This window comes from Tripterygium wilfordii, chromosome 23 (genome assembly GCF_013401445.1).
Source record: "Tripterygium wilfordii isolate XIE 37 chromosome 23, ASM1340144v1, whole genome shotgun sequence".
NCBI classification, from domain to species: Eukaryota; Viridiplantae; Streptophyta; class Magnoliopsida; order Celastrales; family Celastraceae; genus Tripterygium; species Tripterygium wilfordii.
The window spans coordinates 10,769,587-10,790,826 of record NC_052254.1 but is presented as its reverse complement, the minus strand read 5'-3'; the positions used below and the strand labels follow the sequence as shown (position 1 = coordinate 10,790,826).

Genomic DNA, 21,240 nt, shown 5'->3' with positions numbered 1-21,240 from the left:
CATGCGACGCCAACTCTGATTTTGGGGTGCATTTGTAAAATTTCTCAAATTTTATGTACTTTTGATGTATTTATAAAAAATTAAAATTTTCATGATTTGCGTTTAACAATGGGTGTATTTAATAAAATTTGGGGTATGACTAAAGCTCACCTAGTCACCTTCCAGTATTTGTTGACATGTATTTGGGCTTTTTGAGCTCATTACATTCTCAGCCCAGGCCCGCGGGCGGTGGCATCATCCACCAAACACCTCCTCTAAACCCTTAAATAAGCGCACCAATTACACATGTTTTGCACAAGTGTATCCGCGGAACCAAATCCCTTCCTTTCTAGCACAAAACGGTCATGGCTTCCAGCTCTCTGGTTCAGTCCTCTTTCATTTCCAATCCCAAACCATTATTCTATCAAAACCCTAAGCTATTAACCCCTCGTCGCTTCCCCACCGTGATTTCTTGCACTTCATCGACCCTCGATCCTGCTCAATCGAACAATCCTCCGTCGGTTGTCAAGCACCGACGCCCCGCCGACGAGAACATCCGCGAAGAGGCGCGGAGACACCGTCAGTCTACTACCTTCTCGGCTAAGTATGTGCCGTTCAACGCGGGGACGGACTCGTCGGAGTGGTACTCGCTTGATGAGATCGTGTACCGCAGCCGCTCTGGAGGTTTGCTTGATGTCGAGCACGACATGGAATCGCTAAAGAAGTTCGATGGAGCATACTGGCGGGAGCTGTTTGACTCGCGCGTGGGGAAGACTACTTGGCCGTATGGTTCTGGTGTGTGGTCCAAGAAGGAATGGGTGCTTCCAGAGATCGATTCTGATGATATTGTGAGCGCTTTTGAGGGGAACTCGAACTTGTTCTGGGCTGAGCGTTTTGGCAAACAGTATATGGGCATGAGCGATCTCTGGATCAAGCACTGCGGGATTAGCCACACTGGCAGTTTCAAAGATTTGGGCATGACCGTTTTGGTCAGCCAAGTGAATCGTTTAAGAAAATTGAAGCGACCTCTGGTCGGAGTCGGGTGTGCCTCCACTGGCGACACCTCGGCCGCGCTGTCTGCATATTGCGCGTCTGCCGGCATCCCATCGATTGTATTTCTTCCATCGAATAAGATCTCAATGGCTCAGTTGGTGCAGCCAATCGCGAATGGGGCTTTTGTGCTGAGTATTGATACTGATTTTGATGGCTGTATGAAGCTGATACGTGAAGTCACAGCAGAGTTGCCAATTTATTTGGCGAATTCTTTGAATAGTTTGAGACTTGAAGGACAAAAAACTGCTGCAATTGAAATCCTGCAACAATTTGATTGGGAGGTGCCGGATTGGGTAATAGTTCCTGGAGGTAACCTTGGTAATATATATGCCTTCTATAAAGGGTTCAAAATGTGTCAAGAATTAGGTCTTGTTGATAGGATACCAAGGCTTGTCTGTGCTCAGGCAGCTAATGCCAATCCACTTTACTTGTATTACAAGTCTGGTTGGAAAGAATTTAACGCAGTGAAGGCGAATTCAACATTTGCCTCAGCAATACAGATTGGAGACCCTGTTTCTATAGATAGAGCTGTGTATGCACTGAAGAATTGTGATGGGATTGTTGAGGAAGCGACTGAGGAGGAGCTGATGGATGCAATGGCGCAGGCAGATTCTACTGGGATGTTTATATGCCCTCATACTGGGGTTGCTTTGACTGCTCTGATTAAGCTTAGGAATAGAGGGATTATCAGTCCCACAGATAGGACTGTGGTGGTCAGCACTGCTCATGGGTTGAAGTTTACACAGTCTAAGATTGATTATCACTCCAACAAAATCCCAGATATGGCTTGCCGTTTCTCTAATCCACCAGTGCAAGTGAAGGCTGATTTTGGAGCCGTTATGGATGTTCTCAAGAAGTATTTGGCAGATAAGGCTCCTAAGTGAGATGCTTTGCTCTTCTACTCTTAGTTGAGTTTCAAGTTTTATTTTGTTGTTGCAGTTCTTAAAATTTTATGAGAGCCTAGTATTTACCTTAATCCTGTAATGCATATCATTTGGTTTATACATGGAACCAGATGACATTTTGAATTCTTTGAAGTTGCCGGCATGACTTTTTCTTTTGGGAGGTGAATGTTTTTACAACAGCACAATCTTCAATAATGCTTATCTGCAATTGTAAACTCACTGTATGTAAAATTGTAAACAATGCTAATCCATAGTATGTTTAGCTAAGCAACCTTGTGGTTACATTCATGAAAAGTTGTAGGATGTCAAATTTGTGATGCGGGACACATTTGAAGTTAAAGGTTTTTAGGTTTTATTACATTAGGGAAGAAAATCTGCAGATGAAAATAGCAGATAACCTGATGAGTGATGACCATTCTAGCTCAATCTTTCAGTGAAATTATCTCAATCAACATCCACAACTAACCGGAATAAGGGCGAAAGCCAATTATATCATGCCTTTCTTGTTCATGGTTTGATATTCTGGTTTGTTCATGGTTTGGTGTAGTAGCTTGTTACATGGGTGAATGGTTATACAATGGTGATCCTTATGAGCTACTTGTTTAATACATGGTGTGGTTTGTTACATGGGTCGTGAGTGGGAACTTAGTTTCTGTTTGTTATGCGACCTTGAATTGCTGTTGCATATTCAGCTCCTGTTGCTGAAACACATTTGCCTTCGGAGAACCAAAGTTTATTAAAACAAAAAATCCTTAGATAAATTCTGTAAGTTACAACAGCTAAATCAACACATTGCAAAAAAACTGTGCCTTAAGAGTAATCGTAGAGCGAAATGCTCGTCATCCGATACACTGGCAAGCCGACCAAACCGCACACCAGTCCCTCCTGGTGGCCAGAAAGCCACTCCCCAGACCTTATCTGAATGGTTGGTCATTGTCTGAACAGCAGCCCTCATGTTGAGATCCCAGAGTCTTACAGTTTTATCACTTGAGCCTGTGGCAATAGCCAAGCCATCTGGACCTCCATCCACACTCAGTACCCAGCTTGTATGACCAGACAATGCTGTAATTAGAGCTTTTCCCTCAGAATCATAAATGTGCACATGAGTATCATCTGATGCAGTAAAGAGAACCCGGGGTTCAGTACGGGAGTTGATACAGAACCGCCTTTGCGGACTTATTCACGAAAAAGGTGGGGAAAACGTGCTGAAGATGGAGATCAGTTTTTAAGTAACCAAGTCCCTCCATAATCATCCCACAATGACAGCAGTTCCACTCAAGCCATTTCATTAACTGCAGCAGTTCCACTTCCACTTTCATCAATTGTTCCCTGCTTTCTAGGAGTTTGTTTCTGTCTATTTAGTATAAATAACTATAGGCTTTGTTTAGGAGGTTATCACATCATTGTTAATATTATCTATTGGAGCTTTGTCCTCTCCTAACGGACTGGTTATTGGTTGTGATTGTGTTTAAGATTCTTGCACAATTTGCTGCCAATATTCATCTCTTCTTTCATATTTGGTTCCTTTTCCATCTCATATTATTAGCCCCTATCATTTTGGTGTCGAAGCCGTTGATCCATCATGGTTAACACCAGATCTTCCAACCTGCAAAATGACCCAGCAAACCCAAACACCGACCCACCAGCCAACCCAAATTCTGATTCCATTGCCCAACAATTAACTGCCATCGCTTCCAAATTAAACACCATAGACTCTCTAGCAGCCGAAGTCGCAGCCCTCAAATCCCAATCTAGTGGGGCCCCTCATGCAGAAACCAGTACTCGTGTCTCTAGCAAAGGAAAGACCAAAGAAATTCTCATGGGACCACATGAGAAGGGTAGAACAACCTGGTCAGAAGCAGAGGATGACGACATGGACAATCCCTGGTGGTTTAAAAGTCCTTCCCGGCGTCCTCATACGAAAATGGAATTTCCAAAGTATGATGGTGGTGATCCATGAGGTTGGATCCTGAAAGCTGAAAAATATTTCCGTTATTATCAGACTCCGGAGGATATTAAAGTCGACATCGCCGCCATGTATCTTGAAGGTGATGCCCTCGATTTATTTGCTTGGGTTAATCGTGAACGAACCTTGCTATACTGGGAGGAGCTTGTCAACACTTTGCATGAAAGCTTTGGTCCGGCAGAGTTCCAAAATCCTGATGAATATCTTTGCAATATAAGGCAAACTGGGTCTGTGTAAGAATACCGTCAAGAATTTGCCAAGAGATCTTCACGAGTTACAAATTGGCCAGAACATTGCTTACTGGGTGTGTTTTTAAATGGCTTAAAGGAGGAGCTAAAGGCTGATGTTAGAATCCATAAGCCCAGGACAGTCTACAAGGCCATGAGTTTGGCCCTTGAATTTGAGACCAAACTAGGCCCACATCGGAGCACCAGAGGGCCCAATTGGACCACATCCAGCCGCCCCAATACATTACCCCAATCCTCATCCACACGAGCTCTTCTACCTCGTGACCACACCTCTTCTACATCGACTTTTCACAACAATTCACGCAGTAATTTCACAGCCACCCCAGCGACAACCTAACCCCAGCAAACCCGATCTTGGCAAGCTGAAAAACAGGAGAGAATGGCCAAAGGTCTCTGTTTCAGGTGTAACGAGAAATTTGCTCCTGGACATAGATGCAAACCAACGAGCTTCTCTCTAATGGAGCTCACGAACAGCGAACTACCAGTCGAAGAAGATGAGAACGTTGTTCACGATGACCCATCAATGGCAGATTTGGCTGAGATTTCTTTCCATGCCATTCTGGGTAAATCATCAGGCACCACAATGAAGCTTCTGGGTACTGTTCAAGGGCGCCAAGTTCTGATTTTGATTGATAGCGGATCCACACATAATTTCATTACGGAGAGGATTGTGGAAGAAGTCGGGCTGCCTGTCCAAATTATTCCTCCTTTCGGAGTTCAAATTGGTAATGGTGAAGTGATTAAATGCAATCGCCTTTGTCAAGAAGTCTCGGTCGAGCTTCCTGGGCTGACAATTACCCAAGACTACTACCCGTTTGCAATTGGTGGTGCTGATTTGGTGTTGGGTATCAAATGGCTTGCTTCCTTAAATACGGTACAAGCCAATTGGAATGAAATGTTCCTCATTTTTCATTTGAAAGGCAAGAAATATAAGCTCCAAGGGGTCCCTCACAAAACACAAGCTGAAGCCAGCTTTCAATATTTTTCAACAGAGAACAACATCTCAGGTACTAATTCTAACCAACACTCTGAAATTCACAATTTACTTAACACTTTTGAAGCTATCTTTTAGGAACCCAATACCCTTCCACCCTTTCGGTCCCATGCCCACAATATACCATTACTACCAAATTCAAAACCCCCAAACATCAGACCTTATAGATATCCTTATTTTCAAAAATCTGAAATTGAAAATCAAGTTTCTGAATTATTACGATCTGGTTTTGCTCGCCCTAGTACCAGCCCTTTTGCCAGTCCAGTCCTTCTTGTCAAGAAAAAAGATAACTCTTGGCGTATGTGTGTTGATTACCGAAGATTAAACCAGATTACCATCCCTGATAAATACCCCATACCCAACATTGATGAGCTTCTTGATGAATTACATGGTGCCACTATTTTTTCCAAAATTGATCTGAGGTCCGGTTATCACCAAATACGTGTCAACCCTACTGACATTCCCAAAACTGCCTTTCGAACCCATTCTGGCCATTACGAGTTTGTTGTCATGCCGTTCGGCCTCACCAATGCTCCTTCAACCTTCCAATCTGCCATGAATGACCTTTTCCGACCCTATCTCCGCCAATTTATCTTGGTGTTCTTTGATGACATCCTGGTCTACAGCCAAACAGTCCAGCAACACCTTCACCATTTGCAAGTCACCCTTCAACTCCTCAAGGATAACCAATTTTTTGCTAAAGCTTCCAAATGCATGTTTGGCCAGAGTCAAATCTCCTTCCTGGGTCATGTGGTTTCTGCTCAGGGTGTTGCAGTTGATCCAAAGAAAATTCAAGCAGTTCTAGATTGGCCCGTCCCAACCAGGGACGTAGTCAGGATTTAGGATGAGGGGGGGCAATGTGGGGGTTGCCCCTGAAATTATTTTTTGGCTATTTGTATTTGTTTTATTAATATATAGTCCAATAAAAATAACTTCGCCTGCAATACTATAATAATTTTAATTGAATTACATATATTATTTTATATTACTGAGAGAACAAGCAAAATGAATAATATATTTTATAATCAGTAGTTTTAATGATTCTGGGTTATCGTATCTCAGTCATAGAACTATTAAATTTGACTATCTAATTAAGTTATTTGTTTTTGATAAAGAGATAATTTTAAAAAATAAAATAATTGAAAATAAACAAAGCCAAGCATAAAATAATTTAAGAATAACAAAACTCAAGTTGCTCAGGAATTTCGAAATGAAAATAAACATAAAAGCAAAAAACAAAAACAAAAACAAAAAGTATGTGGCTTGCTGAACAAAAAAATAGAAAAAAAAAATATATGGCTTGCTGAACGAAAAATAGAACAAAAAGGTATGTGGCTTGCTGAACAAAAAAATAGAAAAAAATATATATGGTTTGCTGAACGAAAAATAGAAAAAAAAATATATGTGACATTGCTTACATAAGACTCGAACCTCGATACTAGAGCAACCAACTACAAAGTACACCACCATTGAACCAACTACAATTTTGTGCTAGGCTTGTGAAGCATATATGTCTATGTAGTATATTTTTTTAAGAAATCCAGGGGGGCGCACTTGCCCCCCTCAGGACCAACGTGGCTCCGTCCTTGGTCCCAACTAATGTGAAAGAACTTCGAGGGTTTTTGGGGCTTAATGATAGGTATGATAATACCTATTGTTTTTGGTAGAAATATCCCCCTCTTAAGCTTTCTTTTGATAAATAATGAGTGTATTTATGTGTTGATTTGCATTTTGATAGGTTGATTGCGGTTTGGATGAAAAGCGACGGAAAAAGGGCTGAATTGAAGAAAATGTCCACCGACCTTCGTGTGTTCAAATAGTCATAACTTTCTGTCACGTTATTGGAATCGAGCGCAACAAAAGGCATTGGAAACTAGACATCTCAAGCTTTCCGTAGAATCTAAAATCATGCAAATCGGAGGTCATATGGAGAAGTTATGGTCATTTGAATCATGTGCCTAGGGGTAACGCGCCTAGGCGTGGCGCGCCTAGGCGCACAAATTGTGCACGCCCAGGATCACTCCTGCACGCCCAGTCCAGAGAGTTGGACTTGAATTTGAAGTTGTGCACGCCTAGGATTGCGCCTAGGCGTGGTGCGCCTAGGCGTGAAAACAACGCGCCTAGGCGCAAAAAGCAATTTTCTGGGGTGTTTTAAGTCGCGATTTGTCCGAGCTGCGAGAGTTTTTTGGGGACCTAGAATAGAATTTCTGGGGAGCGAAAGCAGAGGGGGAGGCGACTCTTGGAGCTAGGAGGAGAGATTCTTCAGCTCAATTTGGATCTACTCAACTAATTGGGTTTATTCATGATTTTCTCATCTCTCCTTTTGTGTTTTTCTCTCATTATGTGTAACTAAACCTTTTTGCCAAGGCTAGGTTGAAGCCTTGGGTTTGATGACTTTGTTTATGACTTGATTTACATATATATGAGTTGATTTGGGTATAAATCTTGTGTTTCTATGTTTGATTGCAATTTCTTCATGCTTGTGGTGTTTGGCCAACACTTTAGGTTTTTGGATGAAATTGTTTGGAGAATTTGCTTAGACAATAATATGTCAAGTAGATTATGCTTCTTGAAACACTTGATTATGAATGTGTCTCCCTTTAATTAGGTGACAATTTGTATGAATTCTAATCTCCATAGAACTCCATGAATTCCTATGCATGTTTAGACCTATAAGATGGCTAGAATGTATTTAGGAATATCCGACCTAGACCAATAAGATGGCTAGTAATCGATTTTAGGGAGATTTGGCTTAAGTGCGCTAAAACCGACTTAGGTACGGATTCGTTATGCCCGAATTAGCAAATATGTGTGTGAATTTGTGTCATTGCAAGTCATTTCCCAAGGGGGATTCCAAAGCCTTGGTGTTCATCTCATTCATCTCATTTGCATTAGTTACATCTTTATTCTAAGAAAATACCAAAAACACTTTGCTATTTGCTTGTCTTAGTTTAATTACCCAACCAAACAATCTTGAGTTGAACTTTACTTTTGTTTGCATTGTCCATACGTACATACAAATATACATTTGGATTAGATATAACATCGTCCCTGTGGATTCGACCCTTGCTTATCATTGTGCTGTAGTCGCCGACTAGTACACTTGCTAGTAAGGTTAATTTAGACCCAACACTTAACAGGTTATTATCGCAGATTCGTGAAGAATTATGGGGCTCTTGCAAGGCCATTAACAGATCTTACCCGGAAAAATGGCTTCCATTGGTCTTCTGTGGCTGAAACAGCCTTTCACACTCTCAAGCAAGTTTTGACTTCAGTACCTGTGCTACGTCTACCAGATTTTAGTCAACCATTCACTGTGGAATGTGACGTTTCTTGTGATGGAATCGGCGCAATCCTCCTCCAATCTGATCACCCGATTGCATACTTCAGTAAGGGATTTTCTTTATCTAATCGCTTGAAATCTACTTATGATCGGGAATTGCTGGCTTTTGTACTTGCTTTACAGAAATGGCGACATTACTTGCTGGGACACCACTTTTTTGTCAAAACAGACCATTACAGCCTCAAATTTTTATTGGAGCAGCGAGTTACAACTAATGAACAGCAGCGACTTCTTATGAAGTTGCTTCCGTTTGATTTTTCTATCATTTACAAGACTGGAAAAGAGAATATAGGGGCAGATGCACTTTCTAGGCGTCCCCAACATGTTGATTTTTTAGCCTTGGCTCTTCCTGTTTCTTTGGATTTTATGGATTTGCAGGAAGCTCTTCAAGTGGATCCCTACACTCGGGAAATAATGGCTTCATTATCCCAAGATTCTACTACTTATCCAGAATTTCAGGTGGTGGATAAAAAGCTTTACTTCAAAAATCGTTTGGTAATCCCTGACAACACTCCTCTTAAACAAAAGCTTTTGTCTGAATCTCATGATTCATTGACTGGGGGGCACGGTGGTTATTTGAAGACCCTAAAACGCATTTCTTCTAATTTTTTCTGGCCCGGTATGAAGCATGATGTCAAGGTCTTTGTTCAAAATTGCTTACCTTGTCAACAGAACAAATATCAAGCTTTAGCACCCGCGGGACTTCTGCAACCTCTCCCTTTACCAGAGCGAATATGGGAAGATATTTCACTTGATTTCATCGTTGGCCTCCCAAAATCACATGGGTTTGATACCATTTTGGTGGTGGTGGATCGCTTCAGCAAATACTCACATTTTCTGCCCTTATCTCATCCATTTACAGCAAAAATTGTTGCTGATATTTTTTGCAGGGAAATAGTTAGACTTCATGGCATACCTAGATCTATTCTTTCGGATAGAGATGTCATATTTCTCAGTGCTTTCTGGCAAGCACTTTTTAAGTCCAGCAACACTCGTTTGCGTATGGGTACGGCTTATCACCCTCAATCAGATGGCCAAACAGAGGTAGTTAACCGGTGTTTGGAAGCCTATTTGCGGTGTTTTGCACATGAACAACCTCACGCTTGGCATAAATTTCTTCCTTGTGCAGAGTATTCTTTCAATACAGGATTTCATACTTCCACTGGCACTACCCCTTTCAAGATTGTTTATGGGCGAGATCCACCAGCTCTTCATCCGTTTGTTCCGGGTGAAACACGCATTGCTGAGCTTGAAGAACAACTTATTACTCGTGATGATATGCTGAAACTTTTTAGAGCTAATCTCTTGAAGGCACAATCTCGAATGAAAGCACATGCTGATTCCAAGAGACGAGAGTTGAGTTTCAATGTGGGAGATTCTGTCTTTTTACGGGTTCAACCTTACCGCCAACACACACTTGCCAAAAGACGGTATGAGAAACTTTCTCCTCGATTTTTTGGTCCCTACAAGATCATTCGACGTGTTGGTCCAGTGGCTTATGAATTAGAGCTTCCTGCTTCTTCCAAAGTTCATCCCATCTTTCATGTTTCTTTGCTACGTCCGGCTAGGGGACAAGTTCCAGCTACTCCACCAGCACCACTCCCCATTACTTCTGATTGGAATATCAATATCATCCCTGCCAAAGTGTTAGCTCATCGCTGGGTCAAAGAGGGAGGTGTTCATAGTTTGGAGCTGTTAGTTCAATGGGAAGGTCGTCCTATCGAAGAAGCTAGCTGGGAGAATTATGACCTTCTTGCTGGACAATTTCCATCTTTCCGCCTTGAGGACAAGGCGAGTTTCCAGGGGGGGTGTACTGATACAGAACCGCCTTTGCGGACTTATTCACGAAAAAGGTGGAGAAAACGTGCTGAAGATGGAGATCAGTTTTTAAGTAACCAAGTCCCTCCATAATCATCCCACAATGACAGCAGTTCCACTCAAGCCATTTCATTAACTGCAGCAGTTCCACTTCCACTTTCATCAATTGTTCCCTGCTTTCTAGGAGTTTGTTTCTGTCTATTTAGTATAAATAACTATAGGCTTTGTTTAGGAGGTTATCACATCATTGTTAATATTATCTATTGGAGCTTTGTCCTCTCCTAACGGACTGGTTATTGGTTGTGATTGTGTTTAAGATTCTTGCACAATTTGCTGCCAATATTCATCTCTTCTTTCATATTTGGTTCCTTTTCCATCTCATATTATTAGCCCCTATCAGGAGTACACAAGAGACCCCAGAGGCATGGAGTGGCCTTCCAGGTGGTGTAGGAATTTGGCACGAGCTACATCAAAAATAGATATAGTGCCATCCATGGAGCCGCAAGCAATTCGTTTCCCGTCAGGACTCCATGCAACCGACAAGACAAATTTCTTGCTGCTGCCTTTATCAGTGGGCTTGCCACCTTCTGGCCGAGGAATTGATAGGGTTGCAATCAGTCTCCAAGTAGCAGAATCCCAAAGCTTGACAGAGGCACTACCGCCACCAGCTACTGCAAGAGTCGTACCTTGTAATGAGAGCCACTACCAACATCAGCTAAGGTGTTTCCACAACAAATGTATACACTGCAAATAAATATAAATTTTGGGTGTATGCCAATAAAAGGAACTTTCACAGTTACAAAAGAATGGCCAGTAGATATTGCTTTGTAGCTAAATTCTGCAAGAAAGCAGAGGTAAGAAAACTTTAATTATCATCATCAAAGTCTTTTTTCCAACGATTAGGGCTCAGCTGCATGAGTCTACAAGAGAAACATGCAGAGAAAGACAAGCAGAAGGCAAAATCAGAATTCATTGACAAAAAAATAAATAAAGTACAGAAGGCATATGCTTAAGAACTTTAAGATGAAGTTCCCTGGTTGAAAAGAAACCAAGTTTTGGCTGTCCAAGCGTTTTTTAGAGGACATATGAATTTGACAATTGAATTTCATTGAAACTCAAACTTGGACCATATGAGAAGTACTCTGTTATGAGAGAACGCTTCGATGCGGGAGCTTTCTGTTACCCTAATCATGAATTAGAGAGTAATTTAGCTCAATCTGATTGAGTACAGCAGATGAAGATAAGCAAACAAGTAAAATCCCATACTTGCCAGTTGCCACACACACACACAAAAGAAAACCCTTTCCAACAAATGACACTCAAAATTACCAAACACAATAACTTCCACAAAACACTAGGCTAAAAATTCTTAACACCAAGAAGAATAATAAAAAAAAAACTATGCCCTACTAAAAGGACGCAGAATACATGTATCGAGTAAAAAACAAGCATTAAGTAACACAACCATGGTTATCATGCAGTTAAAACCATGATAAAATAAAATATGAATCCAGATCAGACACAAAGATAACCTAAGATTATATATCAGTAAATAAGTAGCTAAGCATTTGTTCTCTTCCTATATAAAAGAAAAAATTTCAAAAAACAACCTATTTTTGATTTTCCTCTCCACGTACGGAGTTCATCTTAAATATAAGATCAATGATTATTCCCTTAGCATGTGAACACAAAGTGTAACATGTTGATCGAAGCTTTCCAACAACTGTAATTAATCATGAGCAATAAAAAAAAACCTCTCTTTTGTTCTCCCATTTTCTCAATTGCATTGCCATAAAGAGTTTGGGAAAACATTAAAATGGTAAAGAGAATAACTTCACATCAGCATCAGAAAATTAGTTTCACAAATTATACAGATGTATTTTTAATTTTTATACAGATTCAGAAAAACATCGGGTTACTAAATTCTCATAGGCCCCCCCGGAATTCCCTCACGGTACTACTTCGCTATCGGTCACCCAGGAGTATTTAGCCTTGCAAGGTGGTCCTTGCTGATTCACATGGGATTCCACGTGCTCCGTACTGGAGACTCAAATGGTGGATATGCAAGCATCATAACTTATACGCTGTTCTATATCTCCATGAATCTAGGTTTAAGCCATAGACCACACAGCCAATTATCATGACTTTGGAAGTGCTCTTAGCAAGAGTGGAATAGTGGTGTGACAAGCTTTTCTGCAGCCCTTAAAACATTGGCACTGTTTGGGTGACAATGTTGTTGAACCATATATGGTTGCGAGCAACCAAACGGCCATTTGGCGAGTAAAGGTATTTGTCAAGTTTGGCGCTCAGTTGATTCATGCATGGCCTGAGGCTATGATTAGTGAATTAAAAATGGTTACATTGTATAAATATATGTATTACTATTTGCAGCCTGTGCAATACTAAAGCTACTAGTAGGCAGACCTTTACTTCTTCACGCAGATGGAAAGCAGCACAGAGCAAAGGCGCGGGCGTTTCATGCTGCTAAACAACAGCCCAAACAGGATGCATCTGCTCCAGATACAAATGTTTCAGCTGAAAACACTCTGAAGAGTGGACAAGTTGAGGAACATAAAATTCAAGTTACAACTGGAGCTGGGCGTATTCATCGCGAAGTTGATGATGGAGACCTTCCATGGAAGAAAAAGAGAAGACTTGATCATGCAACTCAGACAAATGGTGCTGCAGAAAAATCTGGAGATGATGATAGTTCAGGTGAAGTGATTCAAGTTGAAAAGGCAAATATAAAGTGGAAAAAGTTGAGTCATTCGTTATTTTCTCAATTTCATTGCTTGTTTGTTAGGGTTCAAATGGAGTTCTGAAGATGGGGCAACTAAGAAAACATGATTCCTTGTTTGTTAGGGTTCGAATGGAGTTCTGAAGATGGGGAAACTAAGAAAACATGATTCGAGTAGTCTTTGGGAATCTGGCGTAACAGATGACGAAGCACAAATCATGGAAAAACTCGACCACAGAGAAAACTTAAGCGTGATGGAGAAGTGCAATTCAATTGACTATATAATTGGACCAAGAAAAAGAAGAAACAATCACTGTATCATCTATATTTTGAGGGATTACATGATTATGCCATGTGGTTCAAGTACATTCTTCACAAGCAACCACAACCTCCTATCTCACAATACTTATACTGTGGAAACATGTGTGTATATTTATGTTCACCAAACAGTTTCTCCACTATATCTCTTCATAACCTCACAAAAGGGAGGACTGGAAATGCCACTTCCTTCCTGCATAGATTGCAAGTCGGTCGGATGGTTAGTAAATCCATTTGTCTCCGCAATTTCTTCCGCCCTTCTGCCCAAACTATCTATCTATCAAATGCATGAAATCCACCGAAGTCTTGGGTCATCTTCTTGAAAATCTAGGGGTATTGGAGCATTGTAAATTGATCAGCCAATGTTAAATAGTAGACTATTATGATCAACAATGCAACCGAACATGCCATTGCCTGCATCAACAATTATACCCAAGTAAGGATGCTGGTAGTCTGTTTTACATTTTGAAATGGAGAAATTAGAAGTCTAAAGTAAAGTTTTAACAAATAAAATTGCATAAACAAGAGATTAGTCCGGTGACAGGATCAGGATTCACTATTGAGAGAACACTTACAGCAATTGCTGAGGCAGCAAGGCCTGCTCGTTCCCTAGGATCCTTGCGGTAATAATTTCCAAAATAAAGAATAGTAGCATAAAACCACATAAGAGGAAATGCAAATCCTAAAAGAAAACTGCAACAATAGAGGCAAACATAACATGAAAAGAATCAGGCTAAAACTACAACAAAGGATCCAAATATCAGAAGGGCGAATCAGGGTGTGGGAGGAGAAGATTAAAAGCTACTCACGAAAACCATCCAATTCCACAACCAAAGCATGGAAGAGGTTTGTCATAAATCCCAGCTAGGAAGTCCTCCGGATCCCTAATATGGTTATACTTGCCCCTTCCATGATCTGCAGCATCTGTTGCTCGCCCTATTGAGATTAAAAAAAAAAAAAGTCCTTCAATTGTAAAATAAATAAACCAAGTAGTTTTCCACATATTTGTTTCATCAACAAGAACATGAAACAACCAATTGAATTAGGAGAATTCAAGCAAAATTGTCCTGTGAAAGCTATATTAATCTGGACATACTGAAATGAACAGACAGATGGTGCAATAAATGTCACAGATAATGCAGGATTTAACACTCTACATACAATTTTCTTTGATGATCGGTATCAATTATGAGAAGTGGGGTGGTTGGAATTTGATTCTTTTTGTAAATAATAGAAGTGAAGGGAAAGGGAAACCTAGATTCTAATGAGACAAGCATTAACACAAGGAGCACCAAACTCCTACAAGTTCCTATGAAAACACTTGCGTCTTCGTAAATGATTGTGAGGATATTAACACATTCTCCGACTGTTTCCAATCCCAATATTATTCTAGAAATGACTGATGGATGCATACATAATTTGAATGGAAACTACGTGACAAATATTTTCCACATATATGAAGAGATATATTAACTTCAGGACGAGTGCCAAAGCCACATGGGCAATACATATTGTTAATGAAAATAGTACCTTTGAATGACGAAGAATATCTTGCAGATGGCCTCAAAAGGTCAAGATGCTTATCAGACCCTGATTTCACCAACTCTTGGCTACTTCTCAATCCTTCCGTGTCCTCCGGACCAGGACCAACATCTGTGAAATCAAGAAGTCATGCATCATATTAGCTAATTTGATACTTGTATCACCTCATGGTGAAGAGTCAACAATTCAACATCCATAAAACTCTTTCAAGCACCTGTCCCATGCATTGCACAGATAACTGCCTCAGCATTATTGTATGTTTAGAATACTCCTCGATTCAAAACTGCTTCTATCTATTTCATACAGATGATTTATGAGATGACCATTCTTGAATATCAGAGAAAAAGTGTTGAATGGCAGCTGGAACATAACATAACAACACTATCTATTTTTGTTGTCATACAGTTTTTTTTTTTTTTTTTTTTTTTCTAGTGCCAATTGTTATTAGAACCTCAGAAGCTCTAAATGAGCTAAGGGTGAATTACGATACTTATTTTGTAGGGTCAAGCATATTGCTTAGGAAGAAAAAGACAACTCCATAAAATATTACAAATTCCATCCCATTACCGGCCATATCGATTTATTTTTAATGAAAGACCCTGCTTAAATCTTAACATTTTTTTTTTCCTGCATTGCTTTTACTCCCACAAAAGCCAATTTTTATTTGCCTTGTTGTTCCGAATAATCTAAAGGCATAAAATGTGGGTCGCAGCAGAGATTGAACTTGAGAGGTCTTGTCCCAAGAGAGGTCAAATTAAACAAAGTACCACAAAGCTAAAGCTGTAATGTTTTCATTCCAAGCATTATTGAATGGTTAATGACATGAAACTGTCCACAAAGAAGTGGGGAGACATAAGAAAAGATGCATACTCAGATCCATGTGTACCGGGGTAGATGTATTCTGTGGGGGGAGATTCTTATATTTGATCCTGCCCCCAGACACCTGTTCCAAAAATTCAAGAAAGAACAGTATATTTGAATTTAGTTTTCAAGGCAAAATCTTCCGGTTAAGGAACTTGCATAGTCCCACATTTTAAGAGGGATGAAAAGAAAAAGGAAAAATAAATGCATGAAAATCAGAAGGTATGATCAACCATCTGAAAGACTGAAACGTCTTAAAGAAACATAAAAAAGAACTTGTCCTTTTGACAATTTTTTTCTTTGAATATCCTCTTAATCCTTAAATTCCACATACGAAGGAAACTCATTGCCCTCGATTACACCATTGATCTATAAGAAATTAACGCGTCCATTGAAACGCTATACCGATAATTCTAACTCGAATTTCCCTTTTCAAGAGCAAAATTCATCAACACATAAATAACCAGTCATCTGAAGACTGAAATAGGTATCAGATTTCAGGATAAACATAAACAATCAACTCCGGGTTTCTTGAATTCTATCTAGACCTAAAAGTATCCATAGATTGCGAAAACAGGTACTGAATATGAAAATCAAACACAATAACATGAGAAAAATTACAAGAAGGAGCGAGAATTTACCTGGTTTGAGAAGAGATTGAAGAGAGAAACCAGGGAGTTGCGAATGCAGCTTTAGATCAGAGAAAGAGCACACAGGTTTGCAAATAAGAGAAGTGTTTTACATGGCAAGTTATGTTCTTCTTCAACGCTTTGTCTCGTCTTTGAATCGTAAAATAAAACAACTTTTTTTTTTTTTTAATTTCATTTCTAATAATTCGACTTTATTAAAAAATATAGGTTAATGAAAGTCCTTGCTCTTTCTGGTGTTCGGTAGATGTACACGTTCACGGTGTGGGAATTTTTTTTTTTTAAAGAGTTAAATTCTAAAATTGCTGACTAGTTGCCGGCAATAATTGAAAAGTGAGAATTATACCCTTCTTTTTTATGACACTTTCGAATATACCCTTGTTTTCTTTAAGGCTGAATCCAGAAGCGGACATACATTGGGCCAAGAATGGCCCACCCTCAATTTTTTTTTTGAAAAATTCAATCTCGGTACTTTTAAGGAGATTTTTGAACATTTAAGTCCACTCAAAAAAACACATGGATATATAAGTATCCATAAAAATATTAATTACATCATTACCCTCATTATATATCAGTTCTTCAAACAGTAAAATGAAAGAAAAAGTCTCAAATTCATATGATTTCAATAACGGTTGCTACATCACCACCGTCGTTAGGCTCTCCTTATTGAGATGCACAATGTCCAGCCATATTCCATCCAAAAAGGCCGGAAAGGGAGACACGAAGTTGGTCTGTTTTGCTCACGTAATGTTACTGTTTCAAACAGTAACATACGATCTCATATCTTATATTATATCTCATATCTAACAAGATGAAGACAAACACTAATAAAAATAAGAAGAAGAAAATGAAGAAGATGATTGTGGAGATGCGATGGTGGTGGAGGAGCGATGATGGCGAACGGTGGCAGTGGCGGAGATGGATGCAAACATGGTAATGGTGGAGATGAAGACAGATAGTGGCAGTGGTGGAGATGGAGACATGATTTATTGAGTCATCCCATTTAGTTTTGTCCACTCTGACAGGTTTTCCCACTTTGGGGTAGTCCAACTGCCTATGTGACACGTAGAATGGATTGCTCAACATTTGACACATGGGCAGTTTGACTGTCCCAAGATGAGAAAACTTGTAAGATAGACCAATTTGAAACAATTTTATTATTGGGTAATCAAATTGAAACATTTTAAACAACGGTGTGTAAATTGAAACACTGACTATTTATCAATGTACAAAATGGTATTTATCAGAGATAAAAAACAATTTTGGTGAGTCTTGGTGGGTGTCCATGGCTTCATCTGTTAATCACTTGGCATTGAAAAAGTAGGAGTAACTTGAAACCATGAACAAGTTTATAGCCATCAGTCTGGTTGGTTGTGGCTGGGAAGGTTTTTTTTTTTTTTTTGTAAGGCCATCATGAACAGGTTTCATTCAAGTAATAAGAATACAAATGGCCAAGCCAAACTAGGCTAAAAGCTATCTGTCAACCACTCCTAGTGGATAATGAGATACAAAACAAAACAAACAACAGAGAAAAAAAGATAAAGGTCCAAGAACAAGACCCCAGATGCCAAGTGGGTAACGACAAAGGCCCAAGAATATAATCCCAGATGCCGAGTAGCTTTTGTCAAAGCGGATTACCTAAACTCAGAAAACATTAGAAAGAATACAAATCTTTCTCAGAAAATCGCAGATCCGTTCTATCCCAAATGGAGCTCGTATTTCTATCATTCAAGCCACTCCCCAGCCAGTCTTCTCTAATAATCTCATTCATTGCCTCTGGGAAATTTCCATGGTAGCACAAGAAGGAGGGAGACTGGAGGCCAATCTTTGCAAGTCTGTGTGCTCCTTCATTAGCCTGTCGACCAATAAACTTAACTACCACTGAATCCAGAGTTTGTTTAATCTTTCTTGCTCCAGTTATAACACCACTCCATAAGGATGAGTTCTCCCCTTTAGAATTTAAATCATCCACAATTATACTGCAATCCCCTTCTAGTATACAATTTTTGAGACCCAGTAAAAAAGATACTCTCAAAGCTAGATCAGCCGCATATGCTTCTGCTAGAGTGGGATTCATAGCAATGGGTCTTCTGATGGAGCACGCTGTAACAACCAAACCATCCATATTCCTGAACAAACAACTAAAACTGGACCCGTTATTAAGTACATCAATTGCGGCATCCCAATTTGCTTTAATCTGACCCGCTTGAGGGGGATGCCATCTTGGAATAGAATTAAACTCAGGGAGATTCATAAGACCATCAGGGGTCCCTGCTGTTAACCGAGGAATATTTAGCAGAGTGGGGATATTTAGAAGAGTTTGAGCCTCAATAAAATCAGTTGCTGCTTGGGTAGCCAGGCACACTAAGACAGCCGAAGAATGAACCTTCCCATTATGAATTACAGCATTTCTTCTGCCCCAAATTAGTCTCAGTAAATTAACTAAGGTACATTTTTCCATGGTTTCCAATTTATCGGAACACGTAGACCAAAACTCCCTCATATTTTGGAATTGACTATGCAACTTCTGAATTGGTTTAGAACTAACTCCCAAAATCTCTTGTACTGCTGGACACATCCATAGTGCATGAATCACTGTTTCTGGCTCTTTTGAACAAAGGGGACAAAAAGGATCCGATAAAACCTTCCGACGAACTAAATTGAACTTAGTGGGCAACACCTCCGACAAAGCTCGCCAAAGAAAAACCCCTGTTGATGGATGAACAGGGAGGCTCCAAATAGAATCCCAAGACTTAGTAGAAAACCTCGCGGACGAAGGAGACGCCTCTCCCCTAAGTTTAATGTCCATGGCCTTGTGGTACCCACTCCGTACAGAATATAGGCCATTGCAAGTCCCTGTCCAGAACAACTTATCTGAAGCAAAACTCCCCCCAATAGGAATAAGAAGAATCGCAGAAGCCACCTCTTGTGTAAAAATCTGAGATATAATAGAAGCATTCCACCATCCAGTGTTTTGATCAATTAAGTCTTTAACAATAGAAAAATTGGGCATCCCTATAATATCACTCGAAGAGCGGGTTGAGATTGGGATCGGAGTCCACTTATCTTCCCAAATTCGAATTTTCTCTCCAACACCAACCTGCCATTGTAGCCCATCCACAAGAAGCGGGCGAGCCCCCAAAAGACTACGCCAAACAAAGGAAGGATTGTACCCTAGATTAGCCTCCAAGATATTATTCCCTCGATAGTATTTAGCCTTGAGGACCCTAGCCATAAGAGATTCAGGATGCTGGATGATACGCCAAATTTGCTTAGCTAGAAGGGCGTCATTAAAAGCTCCAAAGTCTCTGAAACCCAAACCACCATAATTCTTAGGCCGACAAAGCTTCTTCCAAGCAAGCCAAGGGATCTTTTTATGATTTTGAGTAGAACCCCACCAAAAGTCCCTAATACAGCTGTCCAATTCGCTGCACAGAGAGCTTGAAAATTTAAAGAGCTGCATATTATAAGTTGGAATGGCCTGAAGTACCGATTTTATAAGAGTTAGCTTCCCAGCATTGGATAAAAATTTGTTGTTCCAGTGGGCAGTCTTGGCCTTCATTTTGTCAACCACAAATCTAAATGTCTCCACTTTTCTTTTCCCAACCTTGATAGGGATGCCCAGATATTTATCCATAGTGAGGGTCTCCTGGACACCAATAAGTGAAGCTAGCTCTACTCTTTTCGCCTCCACGATCTGCTTACTAAAGAAAATAGCTGATTTTTGCAAATTAATTTTCTGCCCTGAAGCCCTTTCATACGAATCCAGAATCTTTGTCAGGAAAGCCCATTCGGATCTAGAAGCTTTACAAAACAGAATACTATCATCAGCAAAGAACAGATGCGAGATTCTAACTCTCCTCCTCCCAAAAGGTAAGCCACTGATGCTATGATCCAATTCTGCCCGCAAGAGCCTATTACTAAGAGCTTCAGTACAAATTACGAATAAAAGTGGTGATAGGGGATCCCCTTGCCGAATACCTCTTGTTGGCAAGAAGCATTCACCCTTACAACCATTAACCATGATCGCATATGACACAGTTGACACACATTTCATCACCCAGTCCACCCAACGCGAACAGAAACCCATTTTAAACATGACACCTTGAAGGAAATTCCATTCCACGCGATCATTTAGCAGCCCCAATCCATTCCATTCCAATCCAATCCAAGGTAGTCGAAAGTTCTGATCCCGACATTAAGCAAGTGGGTTGTGGGACTTGGGAAAATGTGGCTGGGAAGATGTGACTTGTTACTTATCTTCTCTCGTCTCTTCGTGACTAGGAGAAGTTTTAGACAAAAGGTATGGGTCAACGAAAGGTATTGGAGATATATTTTGTTGACGTGGTTAGAATAACAAAATGTATTAGTATAATGATATAAATTTATTGACTTGATTTTTTATGAATGAGGTGGGGTCCAATATTTATTTTAATGTAGATGCGAGTTTGTTTGTCGTGGGTCCTGACAAATAAACAAACATGGGGCATGGCAAACTCCGGCCCATGTTTGTCCCACACTAAAATTGCAACATTGAAGGTATTATTTTTAGGGAGTAATAGTATTTAATTTTTTTTTGAAATACTATTGAAAAATATGTTTCTCATTGGAATCGAATCTTAAGCACACATATATCTAACTCAGTCAATTATCAATCGAGTCACATCTTGTGGGTTGTATTTAAAGTTGTTTTAGCCTTGTGTTATAATTAATTTTCGGTGAAGGAGGTTTGTAAAATTTTTTTAAAAAGAAAATACTCTTTTTTTTTGAATACCACCAAGAATTATGCTTGTGGTTGAAATCGAATCCTAGACACATATATGCTTAAC

The 21,240-nt window shown here is 39.9% G+C and overlaps 3 protein-coding genes across 4 annotated transcripts; 1 reads left to right on the top strand and 2 right to left on the bottom strand.

The window, feature by feature from the left end:
- Positions 1 to 283: 283 nt before the first annotated feature.
- LOC119993429 (threonine synthase, chloroplastic) lies at positions 284 to 2,132 on the top strand. The gene has a single exon (XM_038840579.1). It carries the CDS (start codon positions 345 to 347, stop codon positions 1,914 to 1,916), a length of 1,572 nt encoding a protein of 523 aa, XP_038696507.1. The 5' UTR covers positions 284 to 344; the 3' UTR covers positions 1,917 to 2,132.
- Positions 2,133 to 2,654: 522 nt separating this feature from the next.
- On the bottom strand, positions 2,655 to 3,626 carry LOC119992805 (WD repeat-containing protein VIP3-like). The gene is made up of 2 exons (XM_038839592.1): positions 3,544 to 3,626; positions 2,655 to 3,103 (listed from the first exon to the last, which is right to left on the bottom strand). The coding sequence occupies exons 1-2, from the start codon at positions 3,624 to 3,626 to the stop codon at positions 2,722 to 2,724; spliced, it is 465 nt and encodes a 154-aa protein (XP_038695520.1). The 3' UTR covers positions 2,655 to 2,721.
- A 9,715-nt stretch (positions 3,627 to 13,341) lies between these two features.
- LOC119993205 lies at positions 13,342 to 16,560 on the bottom strand. 2 transcript variants are annotated; one of them, XM_038840217.1, is made up of 7 exons: positions 16,406 to 16,560; positions 15,774 to 15,846; positions 15,118 to 15,196; positions 14,892 to 15,014; positions 14,171 to 14,297; positions 13,937 to 14,054; positions 13,342 to 13,775 (listed from the first exon to the last, which is right to left on the bottom strand). In XM_038840217.1, the coding sequence occupies exons 3-7, from the start codon at positions 15,128 to 15,130 to the stop codon at positions 13,689 to 13,691; spliced, it is 468 nt and encodes a 155-aa protein (XP_038696145.1). In that variant the 5' UTR covers positions 15,131 to 15,196; positions 15,774 to 15,846; positions 16,406 to 16,560; the 3' UTR covers positions 13,342 to 13,688. The 2 variants fall into 2 exon arrangements, with proteins under 2 accessions (XP_038696145.1, XP_038696146.1); XM_038840218.1 differs by lacking the exon at positions 15,118 to 15,196.
- Between the last annotated feature and the right edge of the window lie 4,680 nt (positions 16,561 to 21,240).

What these genes read in the sequence shown, in the direction of transcription:
- LOC119993429 (XM_038840579.1), top strand. Translation starts at nt 345, where the DNA reads ATGGCTTCCAGCTCTCTGGTTCAGTCCTCTTTCATTTCCAATCCCAAA.
- LOC119992805 (XM_038839592.1), bottom strand. Translation starts at nt 3,626, where the DNA reads ATGGCAGTTAATTGTTGGGCAATGGAATCAGAATTTGGGTTGGCTGGT. An exon ending in TTTGCTGGGTCATTTTGCAG is followed by an intron (nt 3,104 to 3,543) that starts GTTGGAAGATCT and finishes AAGTCCGCAAAG; the next exon opens with GCGGTTCTGTATCAACTCCC.
- LOC119993205 (XM_038840217.1), bottom strand. An exon ending in ATATTCTTCGTCATTCAAAG is followed by an intron (nt 14,298 to 14,891) that starts GTACTATTTTCA and finishes TAATCTCAATAG; the next exon opens with GGCGAGCAACAGATGCTGCA. An exon ending in TTGCTGCCTCAGCAATTGCT is followed by an intron (nt 13,776 to 13,936) that starts GTAAGTGTTCTC and finishes TTGTTGATGCAG; the next exon opens with GCAATGGCATGTTCGGTTGC.